The sequence below is a fragment of the Drosophila gunungcola genome (genome assembly GCF_025200985.1).
Source record: "Drosophila gunungcola strain Sukarami chromosome 3L unlocalized genomic scaffold, Dgunungcola_SK_2 000003F, whole genome shotgun sequence".
NCBI classification, from domain to species: Eukaryota; Metazoa; Arthropoda; class Insecta; order Diptera; family Drosophilidae; genus Drosophila; species Drosophila gunungcola.
In genome coordinates this window covers 4,814,475-4,834,237 of record NW_026453179.1, presented here as the reverse complement: position 1 = coordinate 4,834,237, position 19,763 = coordinate 4,814,475, and the positions used below count along the sequence as shown (strand labels likewise).

General features: G+C 39.4%; 1 protein-coding gene across 3 annotated transcripts; it reads left to right on the top strand.

Moving 5' to 3' along the window:
* The first annotated feature begins 701 nt into the window (after positions 1-701).
* On the top strand, positions 702-17,067 carry LOC128258284 (uncharacterized). 3 transcript variants are annotated; one of them, XM_052989833.1, is made up of 6 exons: positions 702-899; positions 12,803-13,020; positions 13,528-14,367; positions 14,670-14,827; positions 14,885-15,668; positions 16,057-17,067. In XM_052989833.1, the coding sequence occupies exons 2-6, from the start codon at positions 12,939-12,941 to the stop codon at positions 16,428-16,430; spliced, it is 2,238 nt and encodes a 745-aa protein (XP_052845793.1). In that variant the 5' UTR covers positions 702-899; positions 12,803-12,938; the 3' UTR covers positions 16,431-17,067. The 3 variants fall into 3 exon arrangements, with proteins under 3 accessions (XP_052845793.1, XP_052845796.1, XP_052845795.1); XM_052989836.1 differs by having other exon boundaries at positions 14,885-15,672; positions 16,063-17,067; XM_052989835.1 differs by lacking the exon at positions 702-899 and adding an exon at positions 1,245-1,265.
* Positions 17,068-19,763: the final 2,696 nt, after the last annotated feature.

Genomic DNA, 19,763 nt, shown 5'->3' with positions numbered 1-19,763 from the left:
TTGTATTTAACATTATGATTTAAATTAGACAATGTTGAGAAAAACTTTGTTCAATATAAATATGAAAACATTATTATTATTATACACTCAATACAATTTTACATTGCCGTGGGAAAAACTGCAGGACGTAAAAAAATATGCTTCATAATCTAACGTGGATACCCAATAAATAATCTTAAATATCAACTGTAACGGACACTAAAAGTCAATTAAAATCTACCAAAACAATCATGAAAATAATATTTGTATTTATCTAACGTTTCTTCCCCATGTTGACAACTTATTAAAGACCTTTTAGTTATGCATATTAGGTCAATATTTTCTAGTTCATTAAGGAATCGGTCTGTCCATATGCATATCAGCCAGACAAAACACCCTCGAAACGTGTGTGTGTCCCCGAGGAAATCCCATTGTGGGGGTGTTTCCGTGCAAATGTGTGCACTGTGCCTAAGGGTTGAAAATTCCAGACAGCCGAAAAAACAGAAAGCATTTCGTTAGCCGGGAAAATCTTTGCGAATGCCAAAGTGGCTGGCAACAAGAGCCGTAGCATAAATAGAGGGCTAACCATTTGCGCCGGCAGCCGAAAGTATGCAATGCTATTTCTCGACCGGCTCTTAAGTCACAGTCGCGTCCCCGCGAGTAGGAAGGCCGGCGGACCGGAACAGCTGGCTGAATATTTTCTGGTTTCCCGACCCGACAACTGGGTTTAGTTTTCTTTTGAACGGCGAGGCGTTTGGACGCGCACGCGGATTGCCAGACGGAATCAAATCGAAATCGAAATCGTGAATCGAAGTCACCCACGCCAGAGCTTCTTTTGACTTCTGGCAGCTGCCGCCAAAAAAATAAAATAAAAACAAAGACGTTTTTATTTGAAGCAGCCGCGCGACTCGCGCTTTTCGGTGTGTTTTCCTTTAGCTACTTATACATAATAATAGTGTTTCCTTTGCCTTGCTGTTATTCAAAACTTATTTTTGTAGTCACACTTCGCATTTAGAAATTGCTGCGCGTTTAGTTCGGCAGTGTCGCTGTTATTCTTGTGCCAGCCAGTGTTGAATTTAAAATATTTTCATTTAATTTGAAAAGAAAAGAGGCAAATAAAACTACAATCAAATACGATTTCGAATTCCCTGGCGATATTTGGCCGCATACGAACAAGTGCCCGTGTTGTTACTCTATATGCGTGATTGGTTGTGTGTGCTTTTGGTTAATGGAGAACGTATAAATAGCAAATAATGAACCCGTAACAAATAAGAAGCTTCGAATTGGTGATTAACTGAATAATTAGCCTAAGCAATTGCCACAAGAACGGAAACATTATTAACCGAAACTTGGAAACGTTAATGGCAACAAGGCAAATTAAATTAAAATATTATATATAATATTTGCATTCCGAAATGGAATTGTGGACAGTAAAAACTTAATTTGCATGTAAATTTTAGTATTGAAATAGAAAATGAATTGCTCATTGACAAGAAAGGAACCTCATTTGATGAATTTATTGTTATTTTTAAATACATTTGGAAAACTTCAAAATTAAAATTTCTTTTTTAAATTTTGCATTTTATATAAACAAAAAAAAAATGTGATTAATGTATTGTAATTAAGGTATAAAGTATCCCCATATTTGCAGATGGTATAATTTTTTTTTAATTCCAAATAATACATATACAATTCTATAATATTTTTCTTCTTATATCTTTTCTGAATATCCTTCCTAAGCCCTCCACAAAGTCTTCTTTAAGGCTTACTCATCAATCTTTTCGCACACACAACACACTGACACACAATCAAACCCACTCACAAAACTGTGATGTCATCTGGTTTGGTGGCTTCTGCGGTCATCGGTGGCAGCCAAAGGGCGAAATTAAAAGCGAAAATGATGTGACTTACTGAACTCAAAATAGGACTTCGTTTGCCTTTCGTCACGTGTTGCATTTGCTTTGTAGGATATTCGTGATTCTTGTGTGTTTTGGTCTGAGAATGAAATCATCAGCTCAGAGAAGGGAAAATCAATGAAATTGTGGGGACAAAGTTTTTGGGTTGAAGCACTGCAAAGTGCAATTTTCGCGGCGACTCACTGACGCGGAGACCGAATGGCGACATGGCCATGGCATATATAAAAAGGACAATTGCTTAATGCACTATGCAATCCCCCTCTCCATTGACCATTTGTCCGTTACCCACACTGTGCGCTCGGGTAATTTAATCAGCCGAGCGCTCAATTGACGCCAGGACACTAGGGATAGGATAGTAACCTTGGTAACTACATAAAGTGTCCAACAACCATGTGCCCAGCGTGCTACCACTTGCCGCCCCCTAATATAAACGGTGGTTAGGGGGCGCGGCAGGCAGCAATTTGCTGTAATTTTTATTGACATTTTTATTTTCCACCCATGACGTCGGCAATCGTTTCTACTTACCATGTTGCAACTGTTGCGTTTCCTTTTTGGCGCACCACAATTGCACTCTTTTTCAGCCCATTAATGCCTTCTGCCAGTGGCAGACGGGCCCCTCTAGAGTTTTCTTTTTATGGGAATGACCTAATAGTGAATAAATGGTCTTATGAGCTCGGCGTCAAAAGAGTGGAAAGGTATTCCCCAAAGGGGCCATTTAAAATAGTAATTATCCAATTGATTCTTTAATTTAATTAGTTCCAGTTTTTTTTATATTTTTTTATGTTAAACGAAATCATTAAAAACAAACTGAAGAAACATCTATTTTTTTTATTAATATTTGCTAAAATGGTTTACTTATTGATTTATAAAGAAAAAATAATAATAATTAATTTAATTGTAATTGTTATGTACAATATTGGCATTCCATTAAAAAAATTAAAAGGCTAGAAATTTAAATAAATTTAAAATTTATGAATTGAATGAATGAGCTTTATATACATACAAACTGTATAATTCCTCATTTGCTATATAAATGGTATATCAAATTTCAAATCAAGCCCTTGCCCTTTATGTAGAATTCTAAGTTGTTGTTTTAATGTATGGAAATCCTAACAGCCCTCTGCAATCCATTGACCCAGATACCCTTACATATTTCATGATCTATCAATGAATTAAGCAATTTATCATCACCCTAAGTCACCATAAAGTAGCCAAAAAAGTAAGGAAGTTATGCGTGTGGGATTTCGAAAAAATGCCGATAGGGTGGAACAAATGCCGGTACGTAAAACGTAAATAAAAACAACCACCCTTTGCAATAAAAGGAGGAAATAGGCATTAAAACACGCCAGGCGTTGCCGTCAATCAAGCCAAAAATTAAATCCAAGCAAAAGAAGGCCAAGAAGCGCTTTTAGAAGAGGCGGGAAACCACCCCGAAAGGTGGAAAGTGTCGGGAACCACCCTTATAGAAAACGTTAGACAACCACCCTGTTTCTAAGAAAGCGCAGAAACTTCAAGATATCTCCACCTTTCTATTGTTTTTTTGCCATACTTTCTGTGCGAGTTCGTGTTGTTTTCGATACACAAAAAGAGTAAAATAAAAAATACACCCGCATCGTCTGTCGCTTGAACTTGAATTTGGCAGAAAGCAGCACAGTCGATGAGGTAGTGTGCCGATCTGTGCAGACAAAAACCCGACAAACAACTTCAGAGCTTAAAACCGGCAGACAAGACATTCTAATGGCAAACAATGGAGCTACACCAATACAAATAACACAATCAATGGACCAGAGGGGGCGGTATACAGGCACATGAGATATATACAGGCGGTACCTACATTTATCGGTGTGTGTTTGAATTTGAAACACAAAACCCGAAACAAGCTTTAGATATAAGGCATTCGAGTGTGTCGGCCGAATATGACATCATTTTGGCGTCATCAGCGATAGCCTCATCATGATCTTCTGCTGATCTCTCTGCTGGTCTGTCAGTTTATTTGCCCTCGTATCGAAATTATGTTAGCTAAACTCAAATGCTGTGCTGATTTTCCAGAATTTCAAATTGCACATACTATATGTACGCATGTATATTATGTTGTGGGCTATATTGTCGACATTTTGAGCTTATCCGTCCGCACATCTGTTGAGGATACTTTTAATGTGTGGTGTTTTTTATATAAACGACAGGCATGTGGGCAAATAAACGAAACCAAAATAATCTGCAAAACATAAATAAAAATAATGTAAATAAAGAGAGGGGTGGAATGAAAAACGGAAGAAAACATTTAAATTTCGATTGTTTTCCTTGGATCATTAATTGTTTGTGCTGAAGAAGTTGTTTTGTTAAAGGGAAATTTGTCACAAAAAAGGAACAAATAATATTTACAATTTCTTCAGTGGCCTTCAACTTTCTTATCCCTTTAAAAATGAATAGGCATTTGAGCACATAAACAGATTTTTAAATGGTAAAATGATATGCTGGGAATGGTAAAAAAGGTCTTTTATCTTCTTGGTCTTAAATATAATTATATTCTAGATTTTAAATATTGATATAGAACATTTTGTCAAAATTAAATTGTTTAAATTTATTTTTTATAAATTTATATTTGTAGGATTTGTTTTAGATATTTATCATGTTGAAATTATAAACACAGCAAACAATTTTTGATCGATTTATTTGCTGTATTTAGCATGCACTGTATTTAGTTTGACTTGTCTTCTTATACATGCCCCTCCTTATGTGTGTCAAAGCTTTTGCAAGATTCTGATGACTCAGAGGCGACGACGCCTCCTTCGGGCTGTGTCAAAGAAATATACCTAAAAATATATGTATGCACCGAGAGCCAGATACTTTCGGGCTATTTCGGCAACTGTCATGGACCCCCAAGCATTTACAGTAGCGGCTCCGTTTGTTTTTATTTATGACGCACCACTATTTTGGCGGACCAACGAAACTAGGGCAAACTTTTGTTTGTTCTGTGTTGATTTTTGGCGACCAACATAACCAGAGAAGTAAGGCAGTTAAATGGCAGAAAATTTCAATGTCAGACGGCGCCATTGTCAAGTCGAGAAAAGCCCACGCCAAATGAAAAGGGATTTGCTATGTCTTTTCGGCGTCGAAAAACAGACAAAGGAAATGTTGTGAACCAAGAACCGAGAACATGCTCAAGTTAATGCTGCGTTCGAGGAAATGTTTTCCTGTTTACGAGTATCTGCCGCTTGAGTGACAGGCCATCGTCAAAGCCAACTTGTAGCTACAAATGTATCTAGGTACCTCCTTTTGTGGAGCTGTAGCTGGCGCTCTTGGGGGCCGGTTTCGAGAATTGCATTTGCTGGCATTGAATTGGAAATCAAGTTTTGAGGAAATGTTTGCAGTGCGTGACTTGACTTTGTCCGTTCCTCGAGACTCTGGGTCGTGTCAGCGCCACTGGGCCTCGCTGGCTTCGATTCTCTGGCTCCAAATTTGTAAATACCCAGGTTATCATACGTTTATGGTGGCCCCACAATGCGCCTGCGCAACTGATGTCTCAATTGTCGGCACTGTCTCTTTAATTCTGTATTCGGATAACGGCAATTAGCGCACTAAACAATTAATTGAGACCCAAACTAAAACCATTACGCTTACAATTCAATTAAATTCCTATCACATGCTGCAATATCAATTTGCAAAACTATTCCAAAAGTTTTAGAAAGTGGTAAGGGGGGGTTGGCCGGCACAAATATTTTCACGCTGCAGTGGAGCGTTCAAAATGCATGGGAAAATACAAGGTTATATGCAAATATCTCATTCGTTGAGTCAGCACATTGCGGGGCATGATATCATAATTTGCCTAATGGCGGAAAATTGATTTAGAAAATCTGAAAGGCATGAACGTCCTTCGTGAAAAGTAAATAAGTTTATCAGAACTTTGCGGTATGGATACATGAAGGCAGAAAATTGTTTTAGAAAGAAAGATGAAATGGGGCATGCACATGAATGTGAGAGAAATAAATAAACCTTTGTACCGAAAACCTTAATGCGTATTTATTTTAAGTTCTTTTTCCTAGTCGTCGTGGAAAATTGATTAAAAAAGCCAGGCTAGCACGTTCTTCAAGATAAGTATATTAATATATTGAAACCACTCGAATGTGATTCAAACACATGTCCCTTCTCCCCCTGCTTTTCTATGATCTGAGTGCTAAAAAGTTTTTTAAATATAGATCGCCCCGAAAAATATTGCGTCAAAACAGCCAGATGATGTCATCGAGGCATCGCTCCAAATATCTCTAGAGAAACGTAGACGCTCTCGCGTTGTTTTCGTTGTCGCCGGGGTCATGACACTAACAAATTGAAGCTGAAATAAGTTTCGGACAGTTTAATGGGACTTGCTTCACCGCTGACGGCACTGCAACCCAAAGCAACCCAAATTAAATGAGAATATATTTTTTGCAATTTATCCACCCACCTCGGCTGACCAGTTTGGCAGACAGCTGACTGAGCAGACACAAGCGAACAGACAAGAAACAAGTGATGTAAACAAAAGTGCATTGGAAGGCAACAAGTTGCAGTTGCTGCCGGCCGGCCCATTTGCATTCAAGTGCTGGCTGGCCTCCACCTCTCACCACAATAATCCAAACAAGAATTTAATTCTTCTATTGGCTCACCTGAAAGCGTACATGTGCCACTGATTTCCCATATTGTGCGGTCTAAAAATAAACAATAAATTGTCTGGAAGACACCCTATTTTGGCAGCAGGGGAATCTTTGATGTTTGTATTTATATCTTGTGTATAAAAGTACAAGTTTCAAGCAAACAATTATGGGAATTCCTTTAAATACCTGATATTGAATTAAATACCTGATAAGAATTTAACTCAAATAAAACACATTTTTATTTCAGCAATCTGCTTTGTTTAGTTATTTTTGCCATAAAATTGGGGCTTGTGGTCCATATTGAAACTAGATTCTCAATTCAAATATAAACAACAATAAATTCATGCTAGACCGAAATATTTATGAATTTATTTTTCTGCCTGGCGGCGAAGACAAATTTTCTATTTTTGTGTCTGGCACTAATTGAGAGAATTTTCGCCATAAACTATGTGGAAATTATTTCTCCACTGGATTTGTTCATCTGCATAACTTAACCTCCGTCCCATCCCCTCCCCGAAATCGGAACTTGTCTAGTTTTCCCCTTCGCCCCGGGAAATGGTGACTTGCGTGTGACTGCCCTATAAATTGCTCAATCATGGGCTCCGCTGGCTTTGCATTTGCACATAAATTCTTTTTGGCCTGTAGGAAATTTACGAATTTTCCGATTCGGGGAAACATGAAGATCTCAGAGGGTCGGGTCACTACCCCACCCGTGCTCCCCACCCCATATGCACTTGCCTTGTTTCTGTTCTGTTGGGCCTGTGTGTGTTGACCCAGTTTCTTCGGCTTAATTAATTAGCCGGCAGCGAACACGAGCCAACATATGAGGTGCACCAGGGGAGAAGGGATTGCGTGTGCCACCAGTTTGGGGCGTGACCAAATGGATCCTCAGGGGAGTCCGGCTATGTTGTTATACTGTTAATGGGAATGCGTTTTTAAGTGCATTTCAGGCGGTCGAAAGATGCTAAGTAGGTTGTAATTTGCTCAAAGACAAGTGGGTGGAATGACTATAAATAGACTTGATGTATCTATACATTGAATTACCTATAACACTGGGCTGCAGTTACTTCGTACTTTGAACACGCTTTGATTTTTAGAAGTAAGCCAATAATAGAAGCAATAAAAACATTATTAAACCTTGAAATGTTAAAGGTTTTAAATGAAAAAAAGTTGGATCTTTCAGTAAAACTAGATGCAGGAATAATTTAAGTGTCAAAAACATTGCAATTTTTTTGACTGGCTCAAACCTTTTTAAAATTCCAATACAAAATTAAGCTCATGAAAATATTCTATTTTAATTTTGTATAAAAATATTGACTTCGTATTGAAGATACTTTACTGTTTTTTTTATTTAAATAAATACTGTTTTTTGTAGCCACGTGTAAAAGTTAAGGGGGATCTGAGCTGGCAGCATTCCAGAAAAGTTGTCAACACACGATTGTGAGTGAGGAAAATGTCATTATGGCATTTCCATAATGCTCAGGGGACTGGGACTCGCAATGCCAATGCAAATCTCGCATTCAAAAAGACCTCACACAAAAGCAATGAATTATTGCACAATATCATTAACAGAGCCCTAACGGAAATGCGCCTTATAAACTACCGCCAAGGTTTGTCCCGAAGGCGTGCGATGTCGCCTCGCCTCAAAACTCCCCGACGCATTCATCAATAAGTCACTCTATAACTTACCCAATTGATTAACGGTGCGGTACTTTATTCGTTCATTCAACTATAGATTTTCGAATGTGTGGGTCTATGAGTGTAGGTCGTTCCAATGCAATTGTAAAACTGAAAATAAACCAGAACCTCGCTACGTGACCACAATGTAAACAAACGGAGAGCCCCAATTAAACGTAAAACCTAACAATAAAATTGATCACAAATGCAAAAAAAATAACAAAGTATAATAGAATATAAAATCCAAAATTATGTGTTACTTGCTTAGCTAAGTTAGCGAAACTGATTTGCGTATTGGGAAATTTATGCTGGCTAAATGTCAGAAGGCAAGTGCCAGAAAATGTGCAGATACACCATTTGGTTTTCAATTGAAATTAACGCTTTGTACGCTCGAGCGAAACCGAAATGAAAATGGGGAAAAATGTTAATGTTGCGTTTACTGGCGATTCAAGACATTAACAGTGCATTGACTGGCCGAAAAATCTGGCAGACATCCAGGGGAAACTATGCAAATGTTCCCCAATAAATTTTCCTCACTTTCATTGAACCTTTTCGAGAGTCTAGAGTCTAGACCTTCAATGACGCTGCACTTGCCGATGCGATCGGCCCACGTAGGCTCTGTTCGCCCATGTTCGGAGCCAAATTGCTGACACAGTTCGAACGGTCGCACAATTTATGCATTTTAAATGTTAATTAAAGCCGGCACAGTGTGCCCAGGCCTTTGCATTCATTCATAAATTTAACCAAATGCAAGCGGCTTTTGTTGCGGCTTTTCTATTTTTCTGTAGTCGTGTTACGCATAATTAAGCGGGCGGCGCGCTGTCTGAGCACAATCCCAAAAAAAAAAGACAAATTCTAAATAAAAACCAATTGACCCACAATGTCTTGAGGGATCCCATGCAAAAGGCGCAACTTTTGCAGCTAAACATTGCACCCAAGAAAAAATATTAGTCGCTGCCAAAAACTGAAATTTCCAGCTGCCCGTAAAGGTGTTAAAAATCGTTGTGCAAACAATGCGAATAAACAAACAACTGCAAACCCAGCCAATTCGATGCTAACAAATACGATTTGCATAAGGCATGCGCAAATATATTGCCTCATTGTCTTTTGATTTTTGGTCTCTGGCTTTGGCCTTATCACTAATTGACATTTACAAAGTGATTTACTAGGCAGCTGATAAACAGAGGGTCATGCTGATTGTCGTTGTTTGTAATTAAATTTCTATTTTCGGGTGGCTACATGGTGGCACATTCGTACATAATTACCGCACCGAGTTCCCCCGCCAAAAACAAAAAAAAAACTCAACATGCACGCAGAGTTCTCACAGTTGGTTTTTATTTGGCAGTACAAACAAAAGGCAGAGGCACTGCCGCCACCGAAGCGGAAAAGTTGCAAGCGGACGTGTGGCGAAAATCCGAAAAGAAAACTCGGATAATTTGCTCAGGCGGCAAAGCCGTCGATTGGGAAACCAGATAGGAAAATACTCCAGCTAAAAGCTATAGCAAGAGAATTGTTTAACATGATAAATGTGATTTTAAACGCACTTTTGGATAGATAAATAACTTATTTTTCAAAAATATACAACTTAAATGGCCACTAAAATTCATCATGGAAATATAATAACGAAAAATATAAAGAAAACTGAGCTAACAAAGATAAATGGTCATTGTAATCCATTATGTATATATGTATAAAATTATAAGTGGCTTCAAAAACCTAAATTTAAACAGTTCTATAAAGTTTAATAATATGTTATTGACCAATTCACTATTAACAACCTTTTTATGCAATCTGGATAGTTACGTTTTATTTGTGGATAGTAATCAATAATTTAGTTTTTTAATTCGGTTTTAATTGGTTAAGCTATTTCAATTATTGCAAGGAAAAATTAATTTTACTTATTTCAAAGACAAAATAATCTAAGTTTAAATTTATTTTATTTTACACCAATCAAAAAACAAATTCTTTTTTGAAAGAGGAATCTCATGTAAAATTATTTTGAAAGGCACCGCTAAATTTCTTGAAAGATGCGTTGGCGTCAAGGGCAGCACAGTCCCAAAAAAACGAAATGGATTTATAAAAGCCAAAAAATGATTTTTTTTGAAAATATAAAAGTTTAGTTTCGTAGGTACCTTCCAGATGCTTGTCGCCTGCGCAGATGTATAGCATAGTGTACTATATACAGCATGGTTAATTGTCAATGCCCGTGGGCATGTTCGCCTGGGGCTAGTTCCCTTGGACTGCTCCGATGGCACCTCTTCCACCGATCTCAAGCCCCCCAAACGAACACGCAATGGGGAAATGCCAGCCATTTTGTTTTTCCATTTCCCAGCTTATGGCATTTCTGGGGCTAGCGCCGGCCAAAGTTTACCTTAGGTCATAAATAAGCGCACTGTGTCATACGTAGTGCCCATGTGGGGCAATCACTGGCTGCCCAGGTTGTGCGGGGTGTGTGTGTGTGTGGAGCTCGGATTTGGATGGTTTTGTTTGGGGTTTTTAGTTTTTCTTCGCTCTGTTTTTTTTTGGGTGTGTGCGTGCGGGGCGTTTTGTCATTAAGTTGAAACTGAAGCTTCATTTTTGTTGTTATTTTATTTTTTGCTGCTGGTCGTTGGCTGGTTACTAATTTGAATTTCGGTCTCAAACACAGCGACATTTTTATAGCTGCTCTCGTATTGTTTTCGTTATTATTTGGATTACGTCATGCATTGCTAGTTGGTTGGCTTTTGTTTGGCAGTTTGACCTTTTATAGTACCTCCAGCTGAATTCAATACTGATGCTTAGATAAGCCGGCAATATATTGTAATTATGTTTGTTGATGGGGAAATTTTTAGCAGCCATCAACTGATAACCCAGATTTGTGTTCATCTAATTTTGAAATATTACGGAGCATTTCTAGATGATTCATTGACCGGTCCAAATGTTTTGTTTACTTATCAATTTGCTTGTGTTTGTCTTGACCTTTGGCAAGGCAGACGTATTTTACATTATTGATTGGCCCTAGCGGCGGTGTAGCATTAAGAGCTTAGCACTTTATAAATTGTATGTAAATCAGACCTTGGAGTCTGTGTGAGTTGTTCAATTAGCTGGTGGTCGCTGTGAGATTTTGCAGATGGCAGCTGGATGGATGCCCATCTGCCTGGCCTTCCACCGCTTCGGTTGGGTTGGGCTGTTGTCTTTGGGGGCGTAGATAACACGCAGAGTCAGTCAAATGTTTCGCTTTTTGCTCGGGGTGATGTAATTTGCCTAGCCGACAAGCCAAACAACCGGTTTTGCCACAAACTACTTAAATCTCGTTTCTTGCCATCTGAGTTCTCGCGCGGGGCTGCGCAGTTGGAAAATATGATCACCGTCGTCTGGCACTTTCCTTTTCCTTTCCGAGTCCCATTGTCAATGTTGAGGAACAGAGCTCACTTAAAGTATCATCTTGCAAATTGCAATTCAGACGGCGAAAGAGTGGGCTTTCTGCTCGACACATGCGTTTTAGGCATTATCAAGCAATTTACTTGTCGAGTGGGTTTAACGCACTGTCTAGTGGTTGCATTAAGCGTACAGAAGGGGTCCAATAAATAGCATACAAAATAAGAAGTCACTGTCAACACCTAATAACTCAAGTTCAATTACTCATAGAAAGCAAAACTGTAAAATTAAAAAGTAAAGGAAAATTAAAAAAAAACAATTCTTTCACTTTAAATGTCTAGAATTCTTAAAGATTTTAAGTTATAGGTATTTATGATTAATTTTAAGAATATTTCTGTATACACGAAAAACTCAAACCTGTTTTATTACCCTGATAATAACTCATACAGTTCATAAAAATATAATACAATTTGCAAGATATTTGCATTTTGCGGAAGGCATCTTAAGTGGTATAACATTGACTGCAGCTGTTTATGTCACAATAGCCCGCGATGCCTTTCCTTTAATCATAATCTCCAGTAAATAGTTTGCTGATGATTAAAGCTACGTGTCATTGATAATTTCGTTGACAGTTAATTTAAATTTATGTCTAGGGCAGATACAATATATATTTCATTATTGTTTTGCTGCTGCCATTGCGTTCAATTACTGTGTTATTTTAGTTATGTTGTTGTCCCGACTGCCACTGTGCAATGGTGCGTATGTGTGTTATGAATGTCGACTGTGGCCTATTGCCTATTGACACTTGTTTATATTTGACACCCCATTGTGACACGTATATATTTATGTTATATTTGCAACGAGGGGTCTCTGAACGAGCTCTCGAACAATTTTCAGCATGTTGTGTTTGCCCGCCGATTATCATCGATGATGGGTGGCATCAAATGGCTTGATTGCTTTTTGATATGCCCACAAATTGGGCAGAGTAGCTTCATGTGTATTTTGGTACAGGGTGCATAAAAAGGGCTTACAGCCTCTGATATCTTATTGTTTATGCGGTTTCAGTTGGTAGCCAGCAAGTTGGTATTATTTACTGTTGGTGTCTGTGACTTTTGTGGTTGCGTGAGGCCCTAGTATTTCAATGCTTTGACATGTTGTTTTTCTCTCTTTACGTCTCACAAATTGTTAGACATTTTATCTTTCACATTTAGTAATTATTATTAACTGTGTTTCTCTTCTTTACAGAACCCATCCAGTCTAACATGAGCAACTGAATCCCAACGAAACGAAGAAGAAATTACGAGGAAGAACGAGACCCCCGAGAGGTGGCTTAATTACTGAGATTATCTATACATAGTTTGTAGACACCCAAATCGAGAAAATGGGTTTCATTGCGGCTCACAAACCGCGTGTCAACAGAACGTTGATATCGCTCAAATTTGTCGTATTCTTTGTCATCACCGGTGAGTTTTTAAGAAAAGCTTTAAGCTGGCACTTAAACAATTTAAAAACTTTCATAATAGTTTTGATATATAGTTAATATTTTAAATATACAAATATCGCTGGGTTTCAATTAATTATAATAACAAATTTATTTTAAATGGCCATGAAATGTTATTCAATAAATTATCAATGCATCAATTATCATCAATGCGTTGTCAATGCATTTAAATTGTTTATTTTTTTAATCTGAATTTATTTTACCAACATATCAAAGTTAAATAATTTATAAACAAGTATTATGCCCTTCAGTCAGAAGTTTGCAACGCAGCGAAGGAGACATCTCCAACTCTATAAATTATATATATTCTTGATCATCATCAAAATGTATATGTTTTAAAGACTATTTTTTTTTTTTGCAAAAGCTGCAAGGGTATATAAACTTCAGCTTGTCGAAGCTTCTTTCTTTCTTTTATTTTATAATGTCTTTTTAGGCTAAACTATTTACTAAAATCATTTATACATTACAGGCCTTACAGCTTTGCATGTTTTGCATTCCACAAAGCCATTGCTTTTGGGTCTGGACTTCTCGGAGTACCGCACGATCACCATATTGGCGCCGTTTGTTTCCATTTTGGGTCCATTGATCGCTGGTCCTTGGGCGGATCGCCTAGCGGCCAGGAACCCGAATACCTTTGGACGCACGTTGCGAGTGATGACTGCCGTTTTCCTGCTGATCTCGGCCTTAATCTATGCCTTTCTGTTTGCCGTCCCGGATGTCAGCCGGCGGGGAGAAATCCGAGAGCCACTGGTCAGCTTTGGCTGTGACGAAACCGGAGGATTCCTGTTCCAAGAGCGCTGTGGCTCGAACTCCAGCTGCAGCATGTGGGAGCATAAGGAGGGTGCCATCAACCTGACCCGTTGCACCTACAGTTGTCAGAATCCCAAGCTCTATGAGCCACTATATGTGGCCTGGTTGGCGGAGGTGCCCACGGTGGCCCCTTCCACGGAGCAGAGTTCAGAGTTTGACTACGAGGACGAGGGCAGCACTGCGGTCACAGAGAGCTTGCGCGTCAGGAGGGACTTGGAGGGCTCGGACCCAGCGGACAGTGCTGGCGTGGAGACCATCAGTGGCGAGTTGCCACTCCACCGGTCCACCAGACAGGTGAAGAAGCCCCCCACCAAGGTCTACGTCCAGCCCCCGCACGTTTGCCTCACCCAGCGCAACCAGGACGGCAAGGATGTGGTCAAGCACTGCCACGCCTACACCGAGGACACCACCAGCGTGGTCATCGATGCTGTCATGGGCTCGGCAATCAGTCAGGAGGAGCACTACGATGACTACGAAGGATGGTGTCAGTATCCATTGGGTGAGTTAAATGTAAAACCAGTTTAAAGATTTATCACGAATTTTGCAATAATATATATTTTGAAAAAATGCTCATTTTGGAATTCATTAACTAATTTATTTCAAACCGAAAATAAGGAAACATACAGATTTGTGAAAGATTTTATAATATATATATATATATTTCCTACAATATAAATATATGAAAGATTTCTTATTTTCTTAAGCCACATTGGAGTATCTCCCAAATTTATTTAAAATTCTAATTTCTAAATGAATTTTAATGTTGTGTAAATGTACTTAATAATGTGTTCTCTTTTTCAGAGGGTTTCCAGTGCCACATTCCCGCACAGCAGGTGACTTACATGAAGGACTTTAAGCAATATAGCCTGAACGACAGCAACTGCAAGCCGATGATCGAGTGTCAGGTGGTAAGTCCTTACCATGAGAAGAGTGTGCTTTCGGACAGCGAGTGTACGAATGTGAGTAGTTCGTTTAATTTTTGTAAATATTTAATTTAATTTGTCCAAAATCCATAGACCACTGGCAGTGTGCAGGAAACCCTGGTGGGCTATACAACCATTCGACTGATTGGAGATATTTTCCCCATGGCCGCACTGACCCTGCTGAACACAGCCATCGTGATTGCCGTGCGTGAGACTTCCGAGGGCAGGGGAGAGGTGTGCCGCCAGTATGTTTGGGGTGCCATTGGCTATGTGGTGCTCTTCTCGCCACTGGAGTTGATCTTCTTCGAGAACGAACCTAATCAGGATGCTGCTGTTGTTGCTCTTATAATATTTATTGTAAGCTTTGTTCTGGGTGCCATAGTGCTGCTCTGTGCCTCTCAGATGCCACTGAGTCCGCCAGAATGGTGGTGGCACACGAAGACCGGAATGCTGGTGGTGCCCATGTCCGCCATCCGGCGCTATAGTCCCGAGATCTTTGTTCTAACACTGGTGTCCATTCTGTTTGGCACGTTCTGGAGCAGCATTCACAGCTTCCTGCGCTGGACCTTCTACGATCCAAACGCTCTGAGCTATTCGGGCTTACTCCTCATTGTGGTCCTTTTCTTCAATGTGGACAAGTTCATCGAGTACTGCGGCCACTCGAATATCTTCATCGGCGGTTTGGCTATCTATGTCATTAGATTCACCGCGTTGAGTGACCCCCAGACTCGTTGGTTGACCGTCATCATGGAGATCATCGAACCGGCTGCCATCGGTCTCATTTGGATCACGATCATTCTGTACATGCGTCATGCCATGCCTAGGAAATTGACTGCCACTGGACAGGCCATCGCTGTTTTGGCCTTCTTCGGATTGGGTAAGTTTTGAAAAAAAAAAAATATTTAAACCAGAAATTTAAATAAGCGTAGGAATATACATATATAAATATTTATCAAAAGATTTTTGACTCTTAATGTATTGAAAATAACCCCTTTTTAGTAATAACGTAGTATTGAAATCTAGTAAAATGTAAAAACAGAGAAATATTATTGACCCGGCTTGGTTTTATATTTTATTTTTATTATAATGAAAACAGAATACAAATATAAGGATAAGTGATTTCAATGATTTTAGTTTTGCAAAAACTAATTTATTTGTTTTGGTTTTATATTGCATATCTTACATTTGTTTATAAAAAGTATATAGAAATATTGTTTATATATTTTCCTGAGATACTTATTTCTAACTTATATTACTCCTTTCAGGCAAAGGCTTTGGAGCTCTGATTGGATTAGCTCGCGAAGAGAGAGACCCGAAACTTGGGGCCTGGTCCTGCACCTACCAATGGCTGGCCGTGGTGGCCTGCATCGTGGCTGTGGTTTATTTCGGGATCTACAACCTGGTGCTGGCTCCACGCTGCACCGCCAAGCCACAGCACTCCGAGGAGCTGATCTCCGGATCAGCATCCCAGAACTTTGGCAATACTGGAACCGGTACTGGAAACGGGGCTGGCAATGGCAATGGAGCCGGAAACGGAAACGGAGCCGGAGCGTCACTCAATGGAAACGGAAATGGCAGCTACTCACCACTGAGGGTCTACCACAACGAGAGGGGGAAGAAGGGACAGTTTAGATACTAAGATACAGTGGGAAATTCAAAGAACAATGGATAATTTATTCTTTGCATGGATCACCAATGCTCCGCCTCTCTCAAATCGAGTGCGAATGATATTCTTAGGTTTTAAATGTGTGTACACCACGCCTCGTCCTCCTCCACCTACCGCCCCCGCCCGCTTGAGGGCAACACTGCTAATAGTTTGTAATGCGTATTTTTGCTAAGTGTATACACCAGGAGGAAGACCACAAAAGAGAGGATAAAAACGAAAACAAAAAATGAACTTTTTTACATAAATCGCATGTAGATCTTATTTTATTTGTTATTTAATGGCAACTAAGCGAGTTCATAATTTTAATTAAACCGCAATGGGGAAGCTGACTAATACAAAAGGCCAACCAAAATCATCAACTGCCCGACTATAATTGCAACAATAGCCATGGATACAGCAAAAGCAATAACGACTTCCCCAAACATCACGTCGTTCTCTTTACAACGTTACAAAAATGAAGGCATCAATTTTTAATGAAACATTTGCGTGATTTTACTAAGCATAATATATGATGCACAATGAGCATATAAATGTAACAATAAAACAGAAAATGTAATTATACAAAAATATAATTAATGGTAATTAAATGTTTTCAAATTAAGCGTAATAACTGCTGAAGAGGTTTTCGTTGTATGTTGATGGAGGAAATGGAAATGTCAAGCGGAAAGTATAGTCATGGTAAATGCGGATGTAGTTTAGCTGTAATCCAGGTTATAACATCTTAGACAGATTAGCTTAAGTAAGCCCCTTTTGACATCTTTATGGTGAAGCGCCATCTACATTTGGCTTTTTTCCGAAAAAAAATAAAGTTTCTTAGACAACGACCTCTTAAATGGAACTTAGCTATTCGGAAAAGCTAGATAAGGGATTTTCTGAAGCTTTTCTCGGGCAAGCTTTTCTTTTATGAAAAGCTGTTTTCTTTAAATCCATCGCCCTGCTTAATTATTTGTTTTTCTTTTTATGTGCCGCGATTTGCAATTTATGAGTTGTAGTATCCCAGAGGTAGGTGTTCACTAGATATGTTAGTTTTCTAGCGTATAGACGGATCGGTGTTCGTGCACTTCTTGCATGGCTCGGTGCAAAGCTCGTCGGATATGGCGTGGGTCTTCCTCCTCGTCTATACATCACACCCGTTCTACTACGAAAAGTTTTAAGTGCACTATCTGTACTTTAATGATTGGTCAAAATATTGTAGATATCGGACGACACAGACGGACCCTAAAGAATATATATTGGGAGAAGAATACCAGCAATGTGGGCGGCTTAGGTGTAGTTTGCCCCCATTCTCTACCCTCCCGACCTTAGTAACAGTAGAAATTGCTTGCTGTTACCCCTTGGCAAACGCTTTATTGTAGATTAAATGATGTTCGAGAAGGTTGACAACAGCATCGCTGTACTAGCAGCTGACCGTATTTATACAAATTATTCGCTCATATTAAACGGTAACAAAATTCAAGATAATTTACATAAATTCTTCATATTCATTCTTTGTTCCTTTGTTTCTTTTCAGTTTCTGAACTTACATTCTAATAATTCATGTTTTTTCTTTTTCAATTTAACTTCTTAAATATATTTTGTTTAGACATTCTCTAATAATTAATGATTTTACTTGATAAATTTAATGAAGCTCTTGGTTATGCCCTTTCTTTACACATCCCGGTTAAATCAAATTACTCTTAGATACATATATATGTATAGCTACTGTTGTCGTTAATAAAAAAAAACTTACGCACATATTTTCCGCTGCCGATTCGCTGGGCCCATCGAAGATGCAGGTGCTGTTTAGGACTTCTCAAAGAGCGTGGTTATTTTAATTTAAACGGGATTATTAGTAGTGGCATCTGGCATTCACTTAATTTATATGCTAAATAAAAAGAAACAGCTAATAAGAAAAATGTCTAATTCTCAATGACAAAAAAAATAAAAGTTCAAGCTAAATCAAAACAATAAGACTTCTCTTATGGGCGATCGGTATCGCCGACGTCTGTCCGTGTAGGCGCTGTTTTGCAAGTATGCGTGCTTGCATCGGTTGTTCTCCGTAGAAGTGGTATTCCCTCTTCTCAAGTTCGCTGCGCCGGTCTCCTTTGGGCCTGTTTATTTTCCGCCCAGAAACGGTATGATCCGCAGGTACTTCTGAAAGGCTGTTGTGCGAGTCTGCTGCCTTCTAGGTTAGGGCTCCACGTGTCGGTATGGGTTTCTCCAAGTTCCGGCCAGGTATCACTCGTGCTCCGCTCGTAGTCCCGTATGCGGCATTTACGAAGATCCGGTTGCAAGCGCTCAAACCTGCAGCAGCCTTAGCTGGGCTCTGCTGGTATGGGGGTTATGTTGTCACGTGTTGGTATATGTGGGCTGCAGCAACGCACAGTTTTCCCAGTTTCGCAGCAAAATATCGGCCGGCCAGGCACGGTGATGTACAAATATGTATTTTGTTCTAAAGATGTAAGCGCAACAGCGCCCGCGACGAGCGCGTGTGCTTTCTGGCCGGCCTCCGATGAACGTGCTCTACATACATGGACACATTGTGAGGTTCACTCGTATATTTCAATTAGCACAAATAATTACCCTCGTTTGAACGAATTTATTGTTTTAACAATAGGCTCTTTTCTTCTTGTAACAGCGCGTGGTCTATGTCCTCTCTGGCTTTCGGGGTACAGTTTATGCACGCGTCGAAATTGCAAGTTGAAATTATTACTGCTGATCAAATACTTGTGGATGCTTATCGTTCCCAAAATCAAGTGAGCGAGCATCTCTTCGCGTTGGTTCAGGCAGCGCGAATTGGAAATTTCTAGATCACAATAAACGGGACTTTTCCCAAACTCGCTCTTTTTTTTTTTTTTTCCTTCTTTGCCTTTCGCACGCCGATAGAGAGCGAGAGAGAGAGATCTAAGTAGGTGTGTGTGTGCGTGTGCAATGCGACTCAGCAGGCATAACCGATTTGAAGTTTGGAAGTCTTCTCTACATCCCTGCCTGAGCCTATCCGAATTGACATGCGGGATGCGTTTTGCTTATTGCTATTACCCCGAACCCTACACCGCAGTTAATTCTGCTAGAGTCCTGTCTCGAAGAAGTATTAACTGAAAAAGGTCGGGCATTCTTCTTTTAGGTCCTTATATCTTTTAAGTGGTATACCCCCAGAGGTTTGTCATCTTCGGATGCTAATTCGTAGTATATATGACTAATTTTCTTCCACACTTTAGCCTTAATGAAAACTGGGGCTAGTTTATTGCTAAACTTCTTCGCTGCGTTGCTCTGTGCAAAGCTACGAGCGTATACAGTATCGCCTACTTTAAAACGAACTGAACGGCT